Source organism: Haemaphysalis longicornis, unplaced genomic scaffold, assembly GCF_048455015.1.
Source record: "Haemaphysalis longicornis isolate Haplotype H1 unplaced genomic scaffold, Haemaphysalis longicornis Haplotype H1 scaffold_3, whole genome shotgun sequence".
Classification (NCBI taxonomy): Eukaryota; Metazoa; Arthropoda; class Arachnida; order Ixodida; family Ixodidae; genus Haemaphysalis; species Haemaphysalis longicornis.
In genome coordinates this window covers 92,422,126-92,443,098 of record NW_027526335.1, presented here as the reverse complement: position 1 = coordinate 92,443,098, position 20,973 = coordinate 92,422,126, and the positions used below count along the sequence as shown (strand labels likewise).

Genomic DNA, 20,973 nt, shown 5'->3' with positions numbered 1-20,973 from the left:
AGTTAGACCGCCTAAGAGCGGCCGGTTATCTGGATGAGTGTGTCCTTTTGGCGTGTGAAAAGAACAGGCGGGAAATAAGAAAGGCAGAACGCAGGACACAAGATGCAGACGACGGAGGGGAGGGTGGCGACAAGGTAGCGGTTATACCGTACTTGCATAACGTTTCACATCGAATAAAGAAAGTAGCGTCAAGATATGGGGTGCGTGTGGTAATGTCGGCGAAAAATAAATTGGCAAAAATTTGCTCAGCAGTGCAAAGGGCGATAGAAAATAAAGGCGCAAACAAAGATGGCTGTAACATTAAACATGGCACAAAGTTTGTAGATTGCGAAAAAGATGTTATTTACAGGATCCCCTTCACATGCGGAAAGGAGTACATTGGCCAGACGGGCCGGTGCCTCAACATTCGCCTTCGCGAACATCACAGTTCTTTGAAAGGGGCACCGTACTCACATCTGGCAATGCACTGCAAACAGTGCACGAAAAAGTGTGAACCAAAACTACAGGACACAACCGTCATAGATAAACATGCAAAGCGATCCACAAGGGAGATCATAGAAGCTTTTAAAATTAGGAAGGGAGGCACTAGTTGTGTCAGCCAGCCATCTTTACAGTTACATGAGGTCGAGTTTGCATTTTTGGAAGGGGTTTGATGGTGCTTAATCTTGGTATGTACTCCACGTGCCTTGTGATTATTTGCTGCTGCCTGCTGTCGATGTTTTACTCAGTCATGTATGTATGAATGGTTGAAATGTATTGTTGCTATCAATGTGTTGGTGGTGACGCAGATTCTTGTTCGTTTGTCTTAGTATATATGTATGTTCGTTTTTCACAATAAAATTCAGTTGATAGTAGCGCTTCGTGTTGTGTTTCTTCCTTCGTCGTCGTTTTCAAGTAGCGCTTTTGCAATCATGTACTACCGCACTCCATATGATTTGCGATGTGCAATCGTGTGCCAAAGTGCACTTTGTGGTACAACAGCGATGCCGATCAAGCTCACGCATTCCAGAAAGAAGAAAATAATTCTGCTGTTCCTGCCCACTACTGCTCCAGGTGCCTGTAATATGACTGCTGCAAAACTTAAGATCTCTGCCGTGTGCATGTTCTCTGGACAAACCTCAGCGATAAGAAGATCGTACCACACTGACTGCGAGGAACCGCGTAAGCCAGCTTGTGGGTGCAATGTAATTTGCACATCCATTCAACACCACACTTATTACTACCACAGATAGGGATCCTAAATAGGAGGTACGTGCATGAGCACTACCCTCACTGTATAAAGTACTACCTTCAGTATTGTTGTACAGCCATGTCACTCAGACAGAATGCAAACACTTGAACGTGAACATCTTCGACGGAACTCTGTCTGGTTGGGTTAAACTTGAGGAAGAGGCAAAGACACCAACCAGGGGCATTTATTTCATAAACGACCAACCAAGGGCATTGACTTAATAAATGCCCTTGGTTAGTGTCTTTGCCTCTTCCTCAGGAATGCAAACAGTTGCCACAAATAATACTTTCCTTCAGCGGACAACCCTGTGGTAGTGCAACTGCACGGTCCAACCGAGATATGGACCCTGGCCATTCTTAATCGCCTCGAGCTTGCCCTGTACTCCTAATCTTGAAGCTGTTCCTGCTTCTCACGTAGCTGCAACTGCATTAGGAACACAGTCAAGAAGGTGCCAGCCTTTCCCAGCAGCAAGCTAGTAGCCCTTCTCCACAACACCTTCTTCTCATTCAGAAAAAAAAAAAAAAAGAAAGGGTAAGTTGTTGACCTGGTTACCTAGGATATGGAGACATCGAAGACATTCAGTCTAACACCTGACAAAGAAAAAAAAAGGAAGAGGGGGAAGATAAGGGAGAAAAAAGAAGAAGAAACCCACCCATTCGCCACATCCTTGACGGCTCTGTAAACAGCGGCCACAGAAGGTGTGTCCCTCTCCATCAAGCCCACTGATAAAGAGCAGGCAGCAAACTGCACTATCCCACCTCGGAGAGATAGGCACCACCCTAGATACAGCATGCGAAGGCTGTAAGGCGGAACCCGCGAGGCTGCTATGCCAGACCGGCATTGATTCGTGCGACACGAGGGGGCTGTGGCAACGTTCTGGCTAGCGCTTCAAATCTCCCGCATTCCCAATGCCTAAACATTGGTGCGGAGATTTATATACCTTTTGAGCTGAATTTAAATCTGAAGAATTTGACGTATAATAAAGAGAAAATGATGCACCCGCTTTCCTCTAGGCAAACATCTATTCGAAGCTGGCAGTCCGTGCTGTAACCTATGAATGATGCGGAGCACTAAACAAGTCGCATAATTTTTGAAAAATGCCTCGCCTGTTTCTGAGCTGTCCTCATTCAATTTAATCTCGAATCAGGATCACAAAGGGGCAGACTACTAAATAAATCGAAGCAGCTAAATAAGCAGGCAGCTACATGAGTTGAACGTCCATAGCTTGCCCTATTTTTGACATCAAAACAGTTTCTGAAAATAAAATAATCAGGAATGTCATATCTTGAAGAAAAAAAAAAAAAGGGTATGCTCCAATCACACCTGCCAATGCACACAACAGTCTATCAGAAGGCATCAGCGAGGACTGTTACCAACATGGAGACTACAAACTCCCACAGAAGGGCACTTTTGGTTAGATTTATTTTTTTAGGAATTTTTTAATGATGGTTCTGACTGTGAGGGGACACGCATGGAATTACTAGGCGAACTTGTGCCAAACAGGCAATCCTCTACAGTTCATTTCAGCGCTTGGAGTTCTTCTCTACTTCGCCTTCGCCTGTAACATGCCCGCACTTTCTTTTTCCATTCTTGCCTACCATTTATTTGCTGATGCGCGACATGAAGGTGTGCAGCCACGGTGGGGAGTTCAAATTGGAACAAGGGAGTTGCTACAATATATAAAAATGGTGAGGCTGGTAAAAAAAATGCACTGTAGAACTGGGGTTTTCAAAGTGCAGTCTACATGTACTCTCGCACCCCACACTTTTTCCCAGAAACTTACTGCAACACCACCTCTACTAACAGGCCTCCGAACGTCCCAAACCTTAGATGATTTTACCCTCAACTTTGAAGTGCCTGTTCCACCTAACGAACAGAACATTTATTGGAGATTTTATTATCCTGTGTGTCAACTGGAATTGACTGTTTCCACTGGAACGGACATGACAGAACAGTGAACGTCCTCTACTTGATTCTGCATTGTCTTACAATTTAAAGCACCTAGTCAAAGTTCCTGAAACCCGTACCACCAAACTAACAAATCAACTCAATAGGATCTATCTGGAAACTTCTGTAAAAACTACCATGTTTTCCCACGCATGGTGGAACTAAGTAAAGCTGTAGACTGGGCTGGTTGGTAATTCATAGTGATCAAATGTAGTGCAGCAGAAACACAAGGGACAGAAAGAATACACACGGCCAAGTGCTCGTCCGTGAGTAGGTATTCTTTCCGTTCCGTGTGTTTCTGCTGCGCTACATTTGATCACCACGGTGGAATGGCTGATCTAATTGAGCTGCCTTTTAATGTGCATAAGAATGACAAAACAACACCCATTACTTGAACGATTCAAATTTTTCGGCTGCAGATGATAAAACTATCTTGGACAGACAGCATTTTTCTCTACAAAAATTCAACATTCATTGGGTGGCTGGCTCCGTCGCCAAGAAAAAAGAAGGGGGAACACCCGGAACAATTCCGGTGAAGTGAGCACAACGATCAGCGTGCAAACACTTTATCTGTAGGCCCCAAAGGAATGTAGGAGCAAGTGTTCCGCTTAGTATTAAAAACAGTACCTATTGAGCGTGTGTGTTACGTGCCTCCTTCCTCTAACAAATGTTTCTTTCCTTCTAGAGTTAGAAGTGTGAACACAAAAGGATTGCAAGATATGAAAATGATTATACTCTCTTTCTCAGCAAAGTTCTTCAGAAACCATACAACAGGCTTAATCAAGAATGGTTTGTGGAATCTTTTTTTCAGCAAAGCTTCAAACCTTATCACAGACTCATTAAAAAAAGGTTCGGGGTTCAATGCAGCAAAGGATGCAGGAGTTCGGGCAAGTGCAACTGATTTGACCCTGACAGAACCAGGTGGTACATGGCAGTCTAGTATTTGGTTGCTGCTATACCACAATGCTGCCTCACTCGCTTATAGTTCATTGTGATGGAAACAGCAGCCAGTTGTTTGAGTCCCCACATCACTGCAAGAAACTTGAAACTTATCAGCAACTAAGGCATGTTTCGCCGCCAAACAGACGACACCATGTGGGCTCAATGAAACCGAAACTTCTGTTTCAAATAAAACTTGATGGTTGTCTTTAGCGTCCCTTCAACTGTTTAAACCCATAAATCATGCATAAAATATTTCGACTAGGTAATGCACACATCACTCAAAATCAGGAAAACAATGGGAAGAACTTTCAAACTGCACAACCCCCAAGATAAATGGCTTATAAAGTTACAAAATGTACTCTATGGCGTAACTACACTCTTGAGGGAATCACATTAGAATTCTTGGTGCTACACTGCACACGATAATTGCGACTCAACAAAAACACTACTACTGCTAACCTTAGAGATATCACTAATGAAAAAATTAGCCCATATTACCATTCTTTCATACGACGTGCACCTGTGCACGTTCAGAACCATGACACCTCATCAACTTGTGGAGCATTCTTTGATGTGGCAATAACGCAAGAAGGTATAAAATTTTTAATGGTTAACACTGATGTGAAGAAATCTTACACCCCTGTTAGCTTCCAGAATTGTCTTCTATGCCTTAACTCTCAAACAAGATCTCACTGTCTTTATATTCTCTTTTTGCATTTATTAACCTAAATGCTTTGCCACATGATTAGTCAAAAGCCAAGCTAATTTCTGCACCCAAATCTGAGGAAAAATGAGATGCAAAAGATTTTAAGCCAAGATACATAACCCTCACAGATGCATCCCCTTCAAATATCACATTCGCAACCTATTGCAACTTAATTCACGCAATCCTAAAAAAGTTTGCCTTCATGGCTGGATGGGACACGCTCCATACCAAGCAATGCAGAGTGGATCCAACGCATAGTTTGCAGTCCATTTCACCAAGTTACCCAGCTCCACCCTACATGCCTCTTGACGAACTGCTCTCCTAAAAATCACCGTAATTACTGTACCACAATAAAAGCAGCCCGGCCAAGCTGGGGTTATTAACTTTCCACAGCCCATCATGAACAAACAATTCCAATACATAAATGCTTTTCTCACACCAAAACATGTCGGAAGTCCTCTTTTCCAATGACAATAGAACAATGCAATTGTTTTCCCACTCCGGTTATTAAATGTACAAGTCACTAGGTATGTTGAAAAATGCTTTAATAAGTCACACCCTAAGCAGCCCCAGTTGGGTAGCGGAAACACTGCAGGTAGTGGTACCTGCACTGTTTCTTTGTAAATTGAATCAGCATGTCCTGTAAACATCTAACACTTCAAGGTCTCGATTTTCATTAATTTTTTTTATATATTGTATTTAACTGTTCATTTAAAGTTTATTATTACCCATTATAAGAACTGTCCCCCCCCCCCCCCCCCTTACAAACAATCAAACAAAAAAGCAATGCTTAAAAGGGCCATGCAAGCAAAGCACAAATTTACTTCATTCGAAAGATTGCCTCATTAGCAACATACTATAACCACTCTTAACGTAAACTTTGCTCAAATAAGCTACATAATTAGGGAAAAAAGGGAATGGCCAAGCGACCCACTAGCTCATTTCTCGCAACAGAACCTATGATGTCATATGCCCTGCTGTGCAATTGGCTGAGGCCGGCAAAAGCAAATGTAAATAAGGCAGGGTGTATAAGCTTGCTGAACGAGCTAATTGTGCTTAAATTTAGGGCACATCCTTTTTATACCAGCAAGACTTATGGAATGAACAATTAAAGTTACGAACGAACACATAAACACCAAAGCAGTTAGTGCGTTACTTCGCTGTCTGACACTGACTAACAAAGCCGGTGGGAGCATTGGGCTTGTCCAACACAACACTGCTTAACTGACATAAGCATGGTCACTTGCATGACCATGTTTGTCACAATTTGTATGAACACTAATAAAAATATGGCAGGCATAGAAGTCTGGCCAGAAGCAAAGTGCAAACACTGGCACTTCAGCAGTATTGTAGCGCCATCTATGGAGGGGGGTGATAAACAAGACAACCAAACGGTTGTCTTTCAGGTGGTAGCAGCCCTGGTCAGCAGGCCATACTTAGTTTTAGGACCCTGCTCTGGATACGTAATTGGCAACATCACGAGAACGCACTAATTAGCGGGAGAATTGAAATTTCGGCATAAAACGTCTAATTTCTCAGCAAATAAAGTATCGTTTCGTGTTGAGGGCACTATAAAACACTTTCGAATAAAATGAACTCGTATTTTGTCTGCGTGGCCCCTATAAGCTGTGCGGGACATGACAGCGTGGTGATGAATGTGCAAAAATTTCTCAAACATCTTGTCTCCTACTCCAAATATGGCAGCCAGTGAGTGAGGGCTTAACTTTTGGGCACTTGAGATTTCCCAACTTCAGCTTGTAAAACATCCATCAATGTTTTTTTTTAAATCATATTGATTTATGGCCTTGTTTGAACAGTAAACAACACAGTTACTCCAGCCAAGTGAAGGGCTCTGAAATTACAACAAAAAAAAAGGTTATTTTAACAGATTTTTGTTCCCTCAGGCAATAGAGGAATAAGAATTTTTCACAAATCTTACGTAATTTGAGTAGTTGACTCGTTTAAAAAGTTATAACTTTATATTCAAATTTAAAAAATTGGTGATTATTAATTTGTAAAAAAAAATTACCTCTGTTCAAGCGTGCTACATTAAGAAATGTATGATGCACAAAGCAACAATTATGTCAAGTCTGGCTTTAAACAGAAAATACTTTTCTAAAAATTAGCCGAGTTTTCCCTTTCAGTTTTCCCAAAGTTTCTTACTTTGGGTGCCCTGAAGCTGAATTCATTATTAGAAAACAGAACGCTTGGTTCTGTTGCAAAGTGCATAGAAACATCTGCAGTCGTTGACACAAATAAGTCTAGAAAGGACAGATTCATTTTTGTAGAAGGCTGAAGGATTTCTAAATAACCCAAGTGGCTTCAGCTGCTACAACTGAATGAAAAGGCTGATTTCAAATTACGTGCATACCGGAAGCGAAAAAATATTTTTGTAATGGAACCAGCCCCCGACAGTGAGTATGGATTCGCCGTTTCCCCAACGTGCCCAAAAATGCCGTTTCAATGCAGTACCACTTTTTTGTTTTTGCCGCAGCTTCTGAGAAGTAAACGCTCTAGAGTGTAAACACATAAAACGATTTTCACACTGACTTTACATATGGGCCACGTTAGTTTCCATTGGTTATGCAAGCAATTCGGCTATATAGAGCACTGCATTTCTGGTATGAAAGAAAAGAAACTTGTGGCTGGAGCAGACCCCACAAAAACAGCTTTTCATACCCTTGTGTAGCTGCTTTTAAATCCCGACTGCTAAAGCAACAGATGCTGTCACTAAAGTATGAAATTAAAACTGATAAACTTGATGCACGGCCGCAATAGACAACTTGCATGTCTCGGTGAACACGTTTGTTTATTCCTTGATGAAGCCACCAGTCACATCAAAAAGTACAAAGCACAAAGCAAGTACCCTAAAGACTACCTCCTTGCCATGAAACTGCCTGAAATGTAGCAGGAAAGCGCAATTCAGGAGATCATATGTCCGCAGGATGTTTCAAGTCCGCTGAAACTATTATAATAAATCAATGACCAACTCCATTCAATGTTGTGCAGAGGTGCAAATGGGCACAAAGTTCCGGTGCTGAGGTCTTGTACCAGTGTTAGAATGCTTTGTAGTACCGAAGTGCAGAATTTCCTCTCGTGCAGAGGATGTCTCCGCTGAAAGGCCAAGCCACCAAGGCTAATCCAGTCCCCTCCCCCCAAGTGTCCACAATACTAAAAAAATTCATCTTCAAAGCTCATGTTTCAGCTGATGCCATGCTCATGGCCAGAAATGTTTTTCAAGGGACATGAGGAGTTATGAGACACTAGCAGTATGTTTGTGTTTATTGGCGCAAGGGTATCTATGACCAAAGATCACCAGACTCCATTAGGTGGTCTTTCAATGTCAGGTTCAGGCATATAATATGCATGAGATGAGTATGGTATTGCCTAAAAAATGCATATATGGGTGCAGAGGACCCGTAGACTAACACATGAAGATGCTCGCACTCACTTATGCACTGCCTAGAAAAAATTTTGAAGGGGGGAAAGGGGGTTCGAGAACCCGCTTTCCCCTTCTCCGGGTACATCCTGGGCCTATGTTCATTTTTACACCTGCTTAGCACAAATTTTTGATGCTCCACATATCTCACCTCCATGTGCTAGGATACCTCAATGCTAGCTGCACTGGAAGATGGTGCTAGACTCGAGTCATGCTACCATTTTGTATCGTGGTGCAGAAATGTGAGCTAGGTGCGCCAGCCAAAGCACAGAGGAGCAGCAAATGGTTCAGCTAGTTCGTGGGACCGAAGAAGCACTGAATGTTTACGTTGGCACGGGTACCCGTAACAAGCCAAAAGAACTTGAAGCAAGAAACGCAAATCCAAATAAAAGTGTGTCTTGATGGCGAAACCGTAATCCAAATGACTGAAAACCGAGCTGAAACTTGTTTGAGTCAAGCAGAACTCTTATGTCATTCTACAGCCCATGGCCACTGGTACGTCCAACAGCTATTTGTCAGCTTGGGCTAGCTAATATAAAGCAGAATGAGGCCAGTTGAGTGTGTTTAGCACGGTCAACGAACATGCAAGGACTTTCGAGCCATTATATTGCATCCCGAAAAATGGCACCAAAATTCCGACAGCCGCGAAACATCCGTACAGAGCCTACAATTTTTTACATCTTACCATAGCCCTATCAGGTATTCATGGAAAATGCGCTACTTTGGTTGGTTATCCAAGACGGCAACATTCCAACATGGGGAGAAAGAAGCGCAACGTAACGCCCTTTTGCAGTGCACAGAATGCAGCAGTCCGCAAGTGCGTGTGCTTTTGATGCAGACGTCTTACCGCCGCTACGCTGCAGTACACTGGACGAGCGCTCGTCCATTCTACTGTGTCTTTCTGTTCTCGTCTTTTGCACTCGTTTTCAATTAATTTTTTGATCCTACGCTGCAACTCATTGCCCACAAGCAATGTTAGAGGACTGTGCTTAGTGCGGTAAGGCTAATCTATTCCCAGCCATTAGTAAACTGAACTTCAGACCGTAAGCAACCCTACCTATTTTGCGCTGTGCTCCTTGGTTTATGCAAAGATATCACAATACTGAACAATCCCCCCCCCCCCTTCCCCCCGTCCTCCTCCAAAGAGAAAGAAGGTACACCCGCCCAATTTTTCACCAATATCATGGGGGCGTCGGCCATTCGGTTGATCAGCGCCGCGTGATGGAGTGATACGTCAAACTCAGCGAGAATAGCCGCATGCGCACTAAGCAAAGGACGCTGCTGCCGTCGTCTGCTAGGCTGTTCCAAGAGCAGACCGCCGGCCACGATTTTTGTTATTTGCTTACCCCACTGCCTGCCATACTCGAAATTTTGCAGTTGGTCCACATGCAAGGTCTTGAAGAAAAATTTGGAGTAAGGCAAGCAGTGTGATAATCGAATAACAAAAATCGTGGGCGGCTGCTGGCTTTTGGAACAGCCTAGCAGACAATGGCACCAGCGGCCTTTGCTTAGTGCACATGCGGCTACTCTCGCTGAGTTTGCCGTATCACTCCATCATGCGGCGCTGATCGACCGAACGGTCGACGCTATCGTGATATTGGTAAAAAATTGGGCGGGCGTACTTAGCTTCATTCAGTTTCTCGACTCTCAGTTACACCTAGGTGAGAACATCGCTTTACCCTTCCCTTGTGCATATTCGTGCAAACAGGTACCGGGTGTGGCGAATAAGGTGTAAAGCTACCAAAGAATGCACTGGTTGGTGGAGTTGAAGAAAAAAAAAAAAAACTAATGCTAAACTACCCGCAATGCTAAACTACCTCCACAAGTGCAGCCCATGTAGAATAAAAAGTACTAACATCAATCTGTTGCAATCACCAAGTTAATCCCCCTGCATTTGTACGGAACTTACTAATGTCAATCAACTTTTATCACCAGTTCTTCCCACAGCCTTCGGTCGGAACTTATTTATTGCAAACACTGCAACGAAACGTACGGTGAAGCATATCAGGCATTTAAACGGGTAGAGTGCAAGTGTAGCCAATTCTAAACTTCCACTCGAACAAAGTGCACGCACGCATTGTAAACGAGTGCATGTATGAGAAGCACCAGTCACACAGCCTTGTCCTCGCCCTCAGTTCAACTTACGTTGGTTCAGTGCAGGAGGTAAGAAAAGGCACAGTGTGCAGCGCTCACCTTGGACCCTACAGGTGGCCATGGTGTCCCCAGACGCCCTGGACTGGTCGGCCGGCTTTCCCGTGATGTCGATCATCTCGTCGTCACTGCTGCTGCTGCTGCCGCTGCCGGACCGGTGGTGCCTCGGTTTCCGCGCGGAAGGCCTGCCTACGAGGTGAGCAGGGCCCGTGGCCAGGGCTTGGTAGTTGGAGGCCGAGTGTTCCGGACCCGAGTCATGCCCAGCTTCGCCCGTTGGTGCGCCGCCAACGAGACGCTCAGTTTCCATTTTCAGGGCCCAGACCCTGGTCACAGGGAACAAAACACCTCCTCGTGGGGCAGACGACACATCGACAACACCAGCGCAGGCTTCTCAAGACGCGTGACTGGTCACTCGGTACAACGACGCAGCGGCCAACTCGCGCGCGAACGGTGGCTCGATGCTGGTTTGTGCGAACTGAGTAGCGGCAATTTCGTCACGAGCCCCAACTCTTTACGCTTGGCTGCACAGGAATGTTTCCGCAACAAATGCAATGACGCGCGCTGCGCAGCGCACTCTCCGTGTGGCCAGCGTGCCTTGCAGCCGGTAGCCGCCGGCACAGGGCCACAGCTGCGGGTCTCGACCTGTATCACGCAGCCCGAAGCTCAACCCGCGTCACTTCCGATGAAGCGGCGGACGGCTCAGTCCATCCATTAGAGCGACAGCTCGGACGTGTGCGCGCGCAAGGGCGCTGTTTTTTGAGTTACGGCACCACGGAAGCCACACATGAGCGCCTGCGGGAGTGTTAATTACGCTGCACGATACGTCAAGCTCCGCCGGCAGCCGAGGTCTGTAACGCTGTTGGGAGTTTCCTTTCAAGGGTCATACGGGAAATCCCCAGGATCGGTGGGGGTTGGGGACCGAAATAAACCGATTTTTACGTCGTAAAAGTGTTTAGGTCTTAAGGACACGCAAGTTCTCCGCTGGTGACGGTAAGTTTCCCGGAACGTGTCAGAAACGGTAGCAACAAGATCGATAAACGTATTGCAACTGTTACGAAAAAACAGCGCTGGCGAAAAAGACCAGGCTGAGCTGTGCAAATAGTGTTTTCATAGTAAAACACCAGCGCAGTCGTTTCAAGGGTCTCAATGACGCTTGTCTTAAGCAATATTATTAGCCTCAAATATGATCGGGACTTTCGCATGAAGCTACGCTACGCGAAAGTAGCAACACCTTTCTTCCAAACATGTTGACCGACTGATTCTTCGGCTGGTTTTTCAGTACTTTTCTTAGAGCGTTGCTTGAGCAACTAGGATGACGGGAAGTAAGACTGACACAACGGCGAATTCTTAAAATGTTGTTATTGTTGTTTTAACCCGGCAGCGCCGTCGTCACCTTTACAGACAAGTCGCAAGTTTCGGCTTGCTGTTTCTACTGTTAGTTCCGTTACTAGCGGTTAATAGAACTATCGGGTAATAATGTTGCCTGGCATTAAGCATGACGAAGACATGTTACAAGTACTAGAAACTGCGTCGCAACAATTTTGGCAATACGTGGTGACTCGTCTCCTGTCTGTGGTTCAAACACCTCGGTAGATTGACAAAGTGAGGGGCTAAGCCTACGGCTTCTCCAAAACGGGTATTATTGAAGAAGGCTCGAACATGTCAAGCGTAAGCATTTGTCCAAAGCAACTGAACTCTCACCATTATAGCAGCCCTCCTCCTGTCTTTCCCAATATTACATCCGTGATGATTTACTGACGAAATGAGTCGGCTGAGCCGCCACTGCGGCACATAAAATGCTTAAACTAGTAGTGAACGCTGCCGAGTCAAAAACATGGACTGCTTTTGAAGTGGGCCACTGCAATTTCTGTGGCACTGCATTATAAAAAAAAAAACACTTATTGATTTATAATACTACTTGGCAAGCATTGTTTTATTTTTATAGAAAATATAAAAAGTTAGGTGCAACAATTTATGGTCAACTTTTATGCACGGTTTGCGCTAAATTAGAAGGTATTATTTTGAAGAAGTGGGTAAGTTACCAATAAAGAAACACCGCGCCATTCTTCTATGATTCCAGCAGTGGCGCGATCATCGAATACCCGATTCAGACTTGCTAAGGTCGTACAACCTCATAATCATAATTAGCTATTAGGACAAAGTTTAAGCAGTTGATTGTTTTATGTACAAACCATAGACTATTTAAGATAGCAACTTTTTATTTCGCCGTTGTAGAACTTGTGTGTAAGAGCTTTGTACGCCAATTCGTACAGTGCTGTCTTTGGAGAAGGGGCTACCGCTTCAAGCCTAGTGAAATAGTAATAAAGCGACTAAACATTAACAAATTGCTCTGGAATTTACTAAGTGCTGATATGTAAAATTTTAGTTTTCTCACTATCATCATCTTCACAGCACACCGCAACGCGAGAATGCCCTCGTGGCGGCGGCTCGCAACAACTCAAGGCGTTGTTTGATTGGTCGAAACACCGATCCTTTCCCTGACGTAAAGAGGTTCCAACCGGCGTTGGGGGTTGTGAGGGGCGAGGAAAGCGAACAGATCGAGAAAGTTCTGGAAACGGGGCCTAGTCGTGCCGCTGCGAGCCCGCTGCCCATTCTGTCTTGTGTAGCGTGAAAGCACCGGACTCCGTGTAGTTCCTGTGTCGTTCACAATTGACTATGTCCGTGATCGGGTTCGACTTCGGCAACGAGAACTGCTTTATCGCGGTTGCTCGTGCTGGTGGCATCGAGACCATCGCCAATGAGTACAGCCAGCGAGTCACGCCGTAAGTTGTCCTTTTACATATAAAACTTGTCGAGGGATCATGTAGCAGGCAGATTAGTACGCATGTCAGAATCGTGAGGTGGTAACGAAGCTTTGCACGCTTATTTCCATTCATTCATGACGCCGCTTCTGTGCGTAAGGCCCGGCGTTTGGGCGGCCCACGCGGCCCTTGCGGGGGGCGAGCGTCGACTCAGATTGTGCGCTTCTTTCTCGACAGGTCCTATGTCGCTTTCGGCGAGAAGGTGCGCGATCTGGGAGTGTCAGCCAAGAGCAAGCAGGTGACGAACCTAAAAAACACTGTGTTCGGATTCAAGAGGCTGCAGGGCCGCAAATACAACGACCCCCAGACCAAGCACGAGGGCACCTTCCTGCCGTACTCGCTCGTCGAGATTGGTAACAAGAGCGTAGGTGTTCGAGTCCGCTACATGCTGGAGGAAAAGACCTTCTCCATCACCGAGATCACGGGCATGCTGTTCACCAAGCTGAAGGATATCGCCGAGACGGCGCTCAAGATCCGAGTGAACGACTGCGTGGTGTCCGTGCCGCACTTCTTCACGGACGCCGAGCGGCGGGCGCTGCTGGACGCGACGCGCATCGCGGGCCTCAACTGCCTCAAGCTGATGAACGAGACGACGGCCATCGCGCTCAGCTACGGCTTCTACAAGAACGACCTGCCGGAGGAGAAGCCGCGCATCGTGGCCTTCGTGGACATGGGCCACTCGGCGCTGCAAGTGGGCATCGTGGGCTTCAACCGGGACCGGCTCAAGATGATGGCCACGTCCTTCGAAAGCGTGGGCGGCCGCGACTTCGACATGGTGCTGGTGCGCTACTTCGTGACCGAGTTCAAGGAGCGCTACAACCTGGACGTGTCGAGCAACCGGCGCGCACTCATCCGGCTCATCACGGAGTGCGAGAAGCTCAAGAAGCAGATGAGCGCCAACCCGCACGAGCTGCCGCTCAACATCGAGTGCTTCATGAACGACCGCGACGTGGCCGGCAAGATGAAGCGCGAGACGTTCGAGGCGCTGGCCCGCGACCACCTTGCGCGCACGGAGCGCACGCTGGCGCGGGCGCTGCAGGAGGCCGGCCTGCGACCGACCGACGTCGAGTCGGTCGAGCTGGTGGGCGGCGGCACGCGCGTGCCGGCCGTCAAGCAGCTGGTGCGCAAGGTGTTCAACCGCGAGCCCTCGACCACGCTCAACCAGGACGAGGCGGTGGCGCGGGGCTGCGCGCTGCAGTGCGCCATGCTGTCGCCCATCTTCAAGGTGCGCGAGTTCCAGGTGGTGGACGCGCAGCCGTTCCCCATCGAGCTGTGCTACGCGCCCGGCAAGGGCGAGGAGGGCCGCGCCGAGGTGTTCCCGCGCTGGCACCAGGTTCCCTTCAGCAAGATGCTCACCTTCTACCGCAGCAAGCCCTTCAGCCTCGAGGCCAAGTGAGTGAGTTTGGCGGAAACGGCAGTGGCGGCAGTTTTGCAGCGATGCTGTTAGCCTCTAGTTGGTCAGAAAATCTGGGCAGGACCCGGCAGCTCTCGCCCAAGACGCCGAGCGCATGCGTCAGGCTAATACAGCGTAGAGCTCAGCATTCGTTCATGAAAACCACAAAACAAGCATCGATACTGCGTTGTAGATGATAAGGCGTCATGTGAACAATGGGACCCTCCCACCATGTGTTCCTGGTAAAGATTGTTTGAAGGCTAGGCAGGACTAGTGTCACTAAACAGAGCAGCTCTTGCCAAAGACATTGAGCGCATGCATTGCTCTAGACAGGACCCAGCATAAGCCGAGCGCAAGCGACAAGCGTGCCGAGACCAACATTTCACCCTCCCCTTTCAGCATTTGTAGTGGTTTACAACAGCTTTGCTGGACATCCACTTTCGCAGGGCATGATGGCCACCGTTCTTTTTAATAGGTTGTGGGGTAATTTAATGATGAATTGACAGAATGCACTGTAATGCCAGAACACGGGAGTGTGGGGGCCGAATGGCAAGGATAGCATCATCGAATGCTGCCGCTAATGATAAGTGAGTCATTGTGCGCAGAGCTAAGAACAGTAGATAAAAAGAGAGCCCTCATTCCATAGTCATCCCTAATTACTCTACCACATTATCTGTTATAAGCAGTAACCACATGGAGTGATTTTTGCGAGCGGCGCAACGAGCGATGCGACGGGAATCCACAATCACGCGTCCCAATCACCAGCCGAGACAACCACATGGAAGCAGTCGCGCGAGCAACAGCGAAACGCGATCCCAGTATTGCCGCACAGCACTCAGTACGATTATCGAAATGCACATGCCCGCAAGGTTTTTATGTGTGCATTTGTCACAAAAATGGGAAATAAATGTATTTCAGTAAGCAGAGGGTCGCACTTTTCTGGGATGCACTGTACCACCGCTCGCCCCATCCCCTCGTTCTTTCATGAATCCGGAAGTTGCGCCGCCCCTTATGGCTCTCCTATTGGCCAGTCGCTGAGGCCACTTCTGGGAGATGAGAGACTTTCTGGCAACCTAGAACAGCAATGAGGAAAGGAGGCGACGAACAAAACTCTTGAGGCTAGGGCGCCGGGGGATTATATGCCCTCAGGAGTGTCCCCCCGATACAAAGGGGCAGCCACCAAGCCATCATCATCATCATTTGATGAGCAATTTGGTCCGCGGCAAAAAGTAGCCTGCCGCTGCCCCGAAATGCTTGCAAAATCGCTCCGTGTGGTTAGCACTATATTACTCCCATATGTAGTACGGAATCATCCATTCTTAGCAGGAGTGTCTACCTGCACTTGCAGACTTGGTGTTTATAGACAGAGGTAGGCCCTGCATTGCTACATGTTGAGAAACACAGTATATGCACCTATGCAATAGGCCCTAAGAGCTACTTTGATGCCCTGAAAATGACTTGTCCTGTGTTCTTGAAAGTCCTAGTTCAGGCTTGTTGGTACAGTATTGCAGCAAGGAACTAGCACTGACACAGGCAAGAATAAAGAGAGGGAGGCATGCACGATGCCGGCACACCAGTACCTCATGTGTATCCTTTTTTCTTGTGTGTTTGTCTGTGTCAGGGCTATTTTCTCATTGCAATATCTTGTGTGATCACATGTGCCCCTAAATGTCGAGGGGGGTGACTTACACATTTGAATTTGAACTGCCCTGCAAGTCATTGATGTCTGCCTTGTGTGGTTCAGTGAGGATTCAAGCACTCCAACGATAGGCCCCTAAATTTCTTTGCTTTGCTGATTATTCCACCTGTAATCACTCCATGAGTTAGTCAACAATGTTCGGACTGTCTAAAGGGAATAAACGATAATATGTGGGTACTACGCGTTAGTATGCTCCCATGCAAGTCGAGGTGTTGTGAGGTGCATATTTCCGCTTTTTCTTAACTGCAGCCGCATTAGACTTGAGCTAAACATTAGCTGTGTTTTCCTTTTCGGTGTAGGAGCAAGGTGGTTCTAAGAAAATTACTTCCTCTTGTGTGATTCGGTGTGGTTGGCAGGATCGGGACCAGAACGATGCCTCTGATTGTTACTGCAGCCAGTATTTCTCAGAGTAAAAAGAGGAGGAAGTTTCATTTTTCAAAATGATCAGCACCTAGCAAAAAAGTTTCCATTGCCTATGTGCACCATTTATGTGAGAGTTCAAGCTAACTGGACAAAGGAGGGGTAGAAGTGAAGGGGTGAGCTGTTCTCGCACAAAATGTGGCTACAACAAAATGTGAAGTCGTAGGGTATGTTTAATTTTGCAGGTGGTATGGCAAGTTGTTTGTATTTTAATGTGGTCACATTGTGTTATGCTAGCTGCAACTGAAAGTTGTCTTTTGCACAGTGCAAAGTACAAGCTGTGTAATAGTACCTTTGTTCTGTTGTGCTTTACTGTTGTTGTAGCACTTATGTTAAATTTTTGTTTTTATATTTTTGTGAGTAAAACTGCAGTTACTACTGATGCCGGCATAACTACATTTTTGCGGCGTTCTGTTGTGAGGTATGAATGGACTGGAACTTATAGGGGCCATGCAGACGGAATACAAATTTATTTTGTTCGAGAGATTTCGTGTTTTATAGTGCTTCCAGCACTTTCCCAGCGGCAAACGATGCTGTATTCACTGAGAAATTAATGAATTTTTGTTAAAATTTTGACTCTCCCGCCAAATCGTCTGTTTTTGTGATGTCTGCCATGAAGTCAGAAGGGCGGGCATTTGAACGAACTTCCAGTGAGTCTTGAAGCTCTGCAGCTTTGCTTACCGTCAGTCCTCCCAGATGGCGCTACCAAACTGAGCCATGGACCAGTGTTTGCCGTTGCTTTGTTTCTGACCGTATTCGCACCTGGCTTTTTTTTTTTTTTTTCCAAGTAGAAAGCAATCGTTTTGTGACACGTGGGGTATGCTCGACAAACAGGGTCGCGTAAGGCATCGCTTACGTTAATCGGCCAGTGTCATGTAAGACAACTCCAAAGCGGCAGACTGCTGTGCAGCTAAAACAAGCGTAGTGCGCCCAGTACCCACCACAGTGCGCATTGGTACTTCTATGTTTACGTGTACAGTAGAATCTCGATAAACGGAATTGCTCCTTAAACGGAATTGCCGCTTAAATGGAACAGTGTCCTGTAAGATGGTTGGTTTTGCATTCAGATAACGCAAAAAAAACTCTCGGTCATCGGAACAAAAATTTTCGCTTCACCATGTAAACAGAACCAGAAATGGAACTGCTTGAGAAACCCCATTGGCATGAGAATCGGCTTTTTTGGTTCCGGCCGTTTCGTTTTTTCTTTTTTTCCCTTCCTCCATGTTTGGTTTTTTAGCCTCATTGGCCTCGTAAGCCACGTCTTGTTAGTGGTCAGCCCTGTTAGCGCAACGAATGCAACATCGCCGTTCTTGTTTTAGTCCTCTGGTCTCGATTGAGGACGCCGAGGTTACAGGGTTCAGCTCCCGCCGCCTCATTCGTGCCATCGTGGTGCTATTCGCGCTTCATTACCGCGTTGCCATCTTCTAAGTTTGGTGGCTCGTAAGCACTTGTGAAGTTGAGGCCTCCAGCCTCCGTGAAGATGCAGTTTCAAGGACTTGAACAAAAATAATTGATGCATTTTGTAGTGCTCAGCGACTCATTGCTGCCAAATCAACTTTGAATGCTGTGCCTAAACCTCTTGCAGTTTTCTTGCTTTCTGAAAAACTATCAGCTGAATTCACCTTGTAGTGCTTAAAGTTCATGAAATGGTATTAAGAGTGTGCACGTGCATAAATTTGCACTTTAACACATATATCTCAGTAAACGGAACTCCGGTTAAACGGAACTAATTTTTTTGGTCCCTTGAAGTTCCGTTTTTCGAGAATCTACTGTATTTAGTAACTTTCATTGTTTGTCCCACCATTCTTACTGCTGTAAAATGAATATACGTTACATTGATATACGTTACATTGAAGCGTAAATAGCTCATTCGGCAAGCTAATTTGCGTTTGCCTAGTTTGCGTATGCGTTTGCCAGCCTCAGCCAATCACCTAGCTGGGCATATGATGTCATAGGTTCTGTTGCGGGAAATGAACTAGTAGATTGCATGGCCATTCCCTTTTTTTCCTAATTATATAGCTTATTTGAGCGAAATGTGCGTTACAAGTAATGACAGTATGATTCTAACGAGGCAATCTTTCGAATTAACCAAACTTGTGTTTTGTCTGCGTGGCCCCTTTAAGCAACTTGTGGTGGCCCGAGTCTTGTTGAAGTAAGCGTAGGGACTGCGATTGCTTCCTGCCCCCATGGTCTAACAGAAAGCTTTGCACTTCCAGGTACACGGCCGACTCCGGCGTGCCGTACCCCTCCCTGACGCTGGGCAACTTCAACGTGAACAATGTTGCGCCGGCGTCCGACAACGAGGCCTCCAAGGTCAAGGTGAAGGTTCGGCTGAACCTGCACGGAATCTTCTCCGTGGTGTCCGCCTCGGCTGTCGACCGGGTCAAGCAGGAGGGCCGACAGGCAAGTGGCCAGGACAAGTGTTCAAATGGTGGTGACCTAGCGGCGGCGGGGGCGGCGAGTGGCGACGAGGTGAGTTCTGCCCCTTCCCCCCAATCAGTCCCCCCGCACTTGAATTTTTTCGGAAGAACATTGTCTGATCCGAGGTCCCCCGTCCCCCTCCCCCCACCAGGTGCCCCCGAGCGAGGGAGGGGATCCAGTCGAGAAGGAGGCCAACCAGGCTGACAAGGAAGAGCAGCCAGAGCCACCCAAACCTGTAGGCATAGCCGCCCCCGCCACGCGACGCTGTGTTTCTAACGCATTTCCTCCTCCTCTCTCTCTCCCCTCTCTCTCTCTCTCTCTCTCTCTCTCCCTCGTACCGTGCAGGAGAAGACAAGGACGCTGGAGCTGCCCATCGAGTCGCATGTGCCGCAGCTGCCGCCCGTCGAGCTGGACCGCTTGATCGAGAATGAGGCCCGGATGGTGCAGAGCGACCGTCTGGAGAAGGACCGGGTGGACGCCAAGAACGCTGTGGAGGAGTACGTGTACGAGATGCGGGACAGCCTGTCGGAGAAGTACCGGCGGTACGTGCTGGACAAGGACAAGGACGCCTTCATCAAGCTGCTCAACGACACGGAGAAGTGGCTGTACGCCGAGGGCGAAGAAGTGGCCAAGAACCTGTACGTGGAGAAGCTGACGGCGCTGCGCACGATTGGCCAGCCCATCCGGAACCGCTACAAGGAGCACGAGGAGCGGCCACTGGTTGCCGAGGAGATGGGCGCCAGCCTGCAGAAGGCGCGCAAGGCCCTCGCGGACCATGCCGCGCGCGTGCAGGAAGACGCCTACCAGAAGCTCGCCAAGGCGGTCGAGGAGCGCCAGAGCTGGTTTGACGGCGCCATGGGCGCGCTGTCCAAGGCTCCGCTCCACGAGGACCCGCCCGTGCTGGCGTCGCGCTTCCGGGAAGAGGCACGCGCCCTGGACACCCTCCTCAAGAACCTCGTCGCAGCCCCCAAGCCCCCAAAGCCGGAGAGCCCCCAGCAACCACATACCGACGCCGGAAACGCGACTCCCAACCAATCGGAGTTCAACACCGAGTCTGAAGACACCGACAAGATGGATGTGGACTGAGCTGGACTACGTGGGAGGTGGAGGGAGGAGGGTTGCCTGCAAAACCCTGCTGCTTGTACATAACACGCATTTCTTCCGTTGCTGGAGGAGGAACCACAAGTGTACCGTGATTTTTTTAGTCTTGTTCCTTTTTTTTTTTTTTTTTTCCCTTTCCCTACTCTGATGTGTGGGGTATGCTGTGGTTGGTGATGTTTCGCAGAGTTAACTGTGTGTGTGTGTGTAAAGAAAGGATTCAGCGACTGATACGTAATAAATCACAGTTCAGCACTCTGCTTGAAACCCTAGCCACCTGCTTCTGTGCATGTGATGCTGAGAAGAACTTAGGATGCTCGTTGTCAACATTGGCGGTGTGTGGGAAAGTTCAGCACCTTACACACAGTGCTAGGCAATGTTTTATTAGTGTACAGCACTCCAATCAGATTAGGCCTAAACGTTTAGCAGATTAAGACGGCTACGTGAGGTTTCCTGCTCAACTGACCCATCATTTTCATGCTGAGATTGCACAGGCTTAGCCCAACGAGTGCAAGGCTGGTAGGGGTCTGCAGGGCAGGGGTGTTCGAAAGTCATCGAGTGACGTGTTAATTCATGGTTAATGAATTTGTTCTGTTGCTACCAGGAAGATTTGCATTCCCAATTTTTATGACTCTTGTTCTGTGCAAGTTGTCCTGTCCAACTTGGACCAAGCATTAAATTAATAAAATTCCGGTGTACATGAA

At 47.3% G+C, this 20,973-nt stretch overlaps 2 protein-coding genes across 3 annotated transcripts in view; one reads left to right on the top strand and one right to left on the bottom strand.

Annotated features, from left to right (window-relative positions):
- Clc-c (chloride channel protein 3) overlaps positions 1-12,274 on the bottom strand; it is a 79,695-nt gene extending 67,421 nt beyond the window's left edge. For both annotated transcript variants that reach the window (XM_077703817.1, XM_077703818.1), the window contains exons 1-2: positions 12,118-12,274; positions 10,459-10,739 (exon numbers count right to left, since the gene is read on the bottom strand). In XM_077703817.1, coding sequence (XP_077559943.1) covers positions 10,459-10,723 — 265 coding nt within the window. In that variant the 5' untranslated portion in view covers positions 10,724-10,739; positions 12,118-12,274. The remainder of the gene's footprint in view (positions 1-10,458; positions 10,740-12,117) is intronic.
- Positions 12,275-12,909: 635 nt separating this feature from the next.
- On the top strand, positions 12,910-20,973 carry Hsp110 (heat shock protein 70Cb). Its single transcript, XM_077703820.1, has 5 exons — positions 12,910-13,199; positions 13,416-14,630; positions 18,967-19,222; positions 19,323-19,406; positions 19,517-20,973. The coding sequence occupies exons 1-5, from the start codon at positions 13,093-13,095 to the stop codon at positions 20,255-20,257; spliced, it is 2,403 nt and encodes an 800-aa protein (XP_077559946.1). The 5' UTR covers positions 12,910-13,092; the 3' UTR covers positions 20,258-20,973.

Bases quoted from the DNA above. Each gene is read 5' to 3' on its own strand.
- Hsp110 (XM_077703820.1), top strand. From the start codon at position 13,093: ATGTCCGTGATCGGGTTCGACTTCGGCAACGAGAACTGCTTTATCGCG. The intron at 14,631-18,966 runs GTGAGTGAGTTT...TTGCACTTCCAG, and splicing joins CCCTTCAGCCTCGAGGCCAA to GTACACGGCCGACTCCGGCG. The intron at 19,223-19,322 runs GTGAGTTCTGCC...TCCCCCCACCAG, and splicing joins GGGCGGCGAGTGGCGACGAG to GTGCCCCCGAGCGAGGGAGG.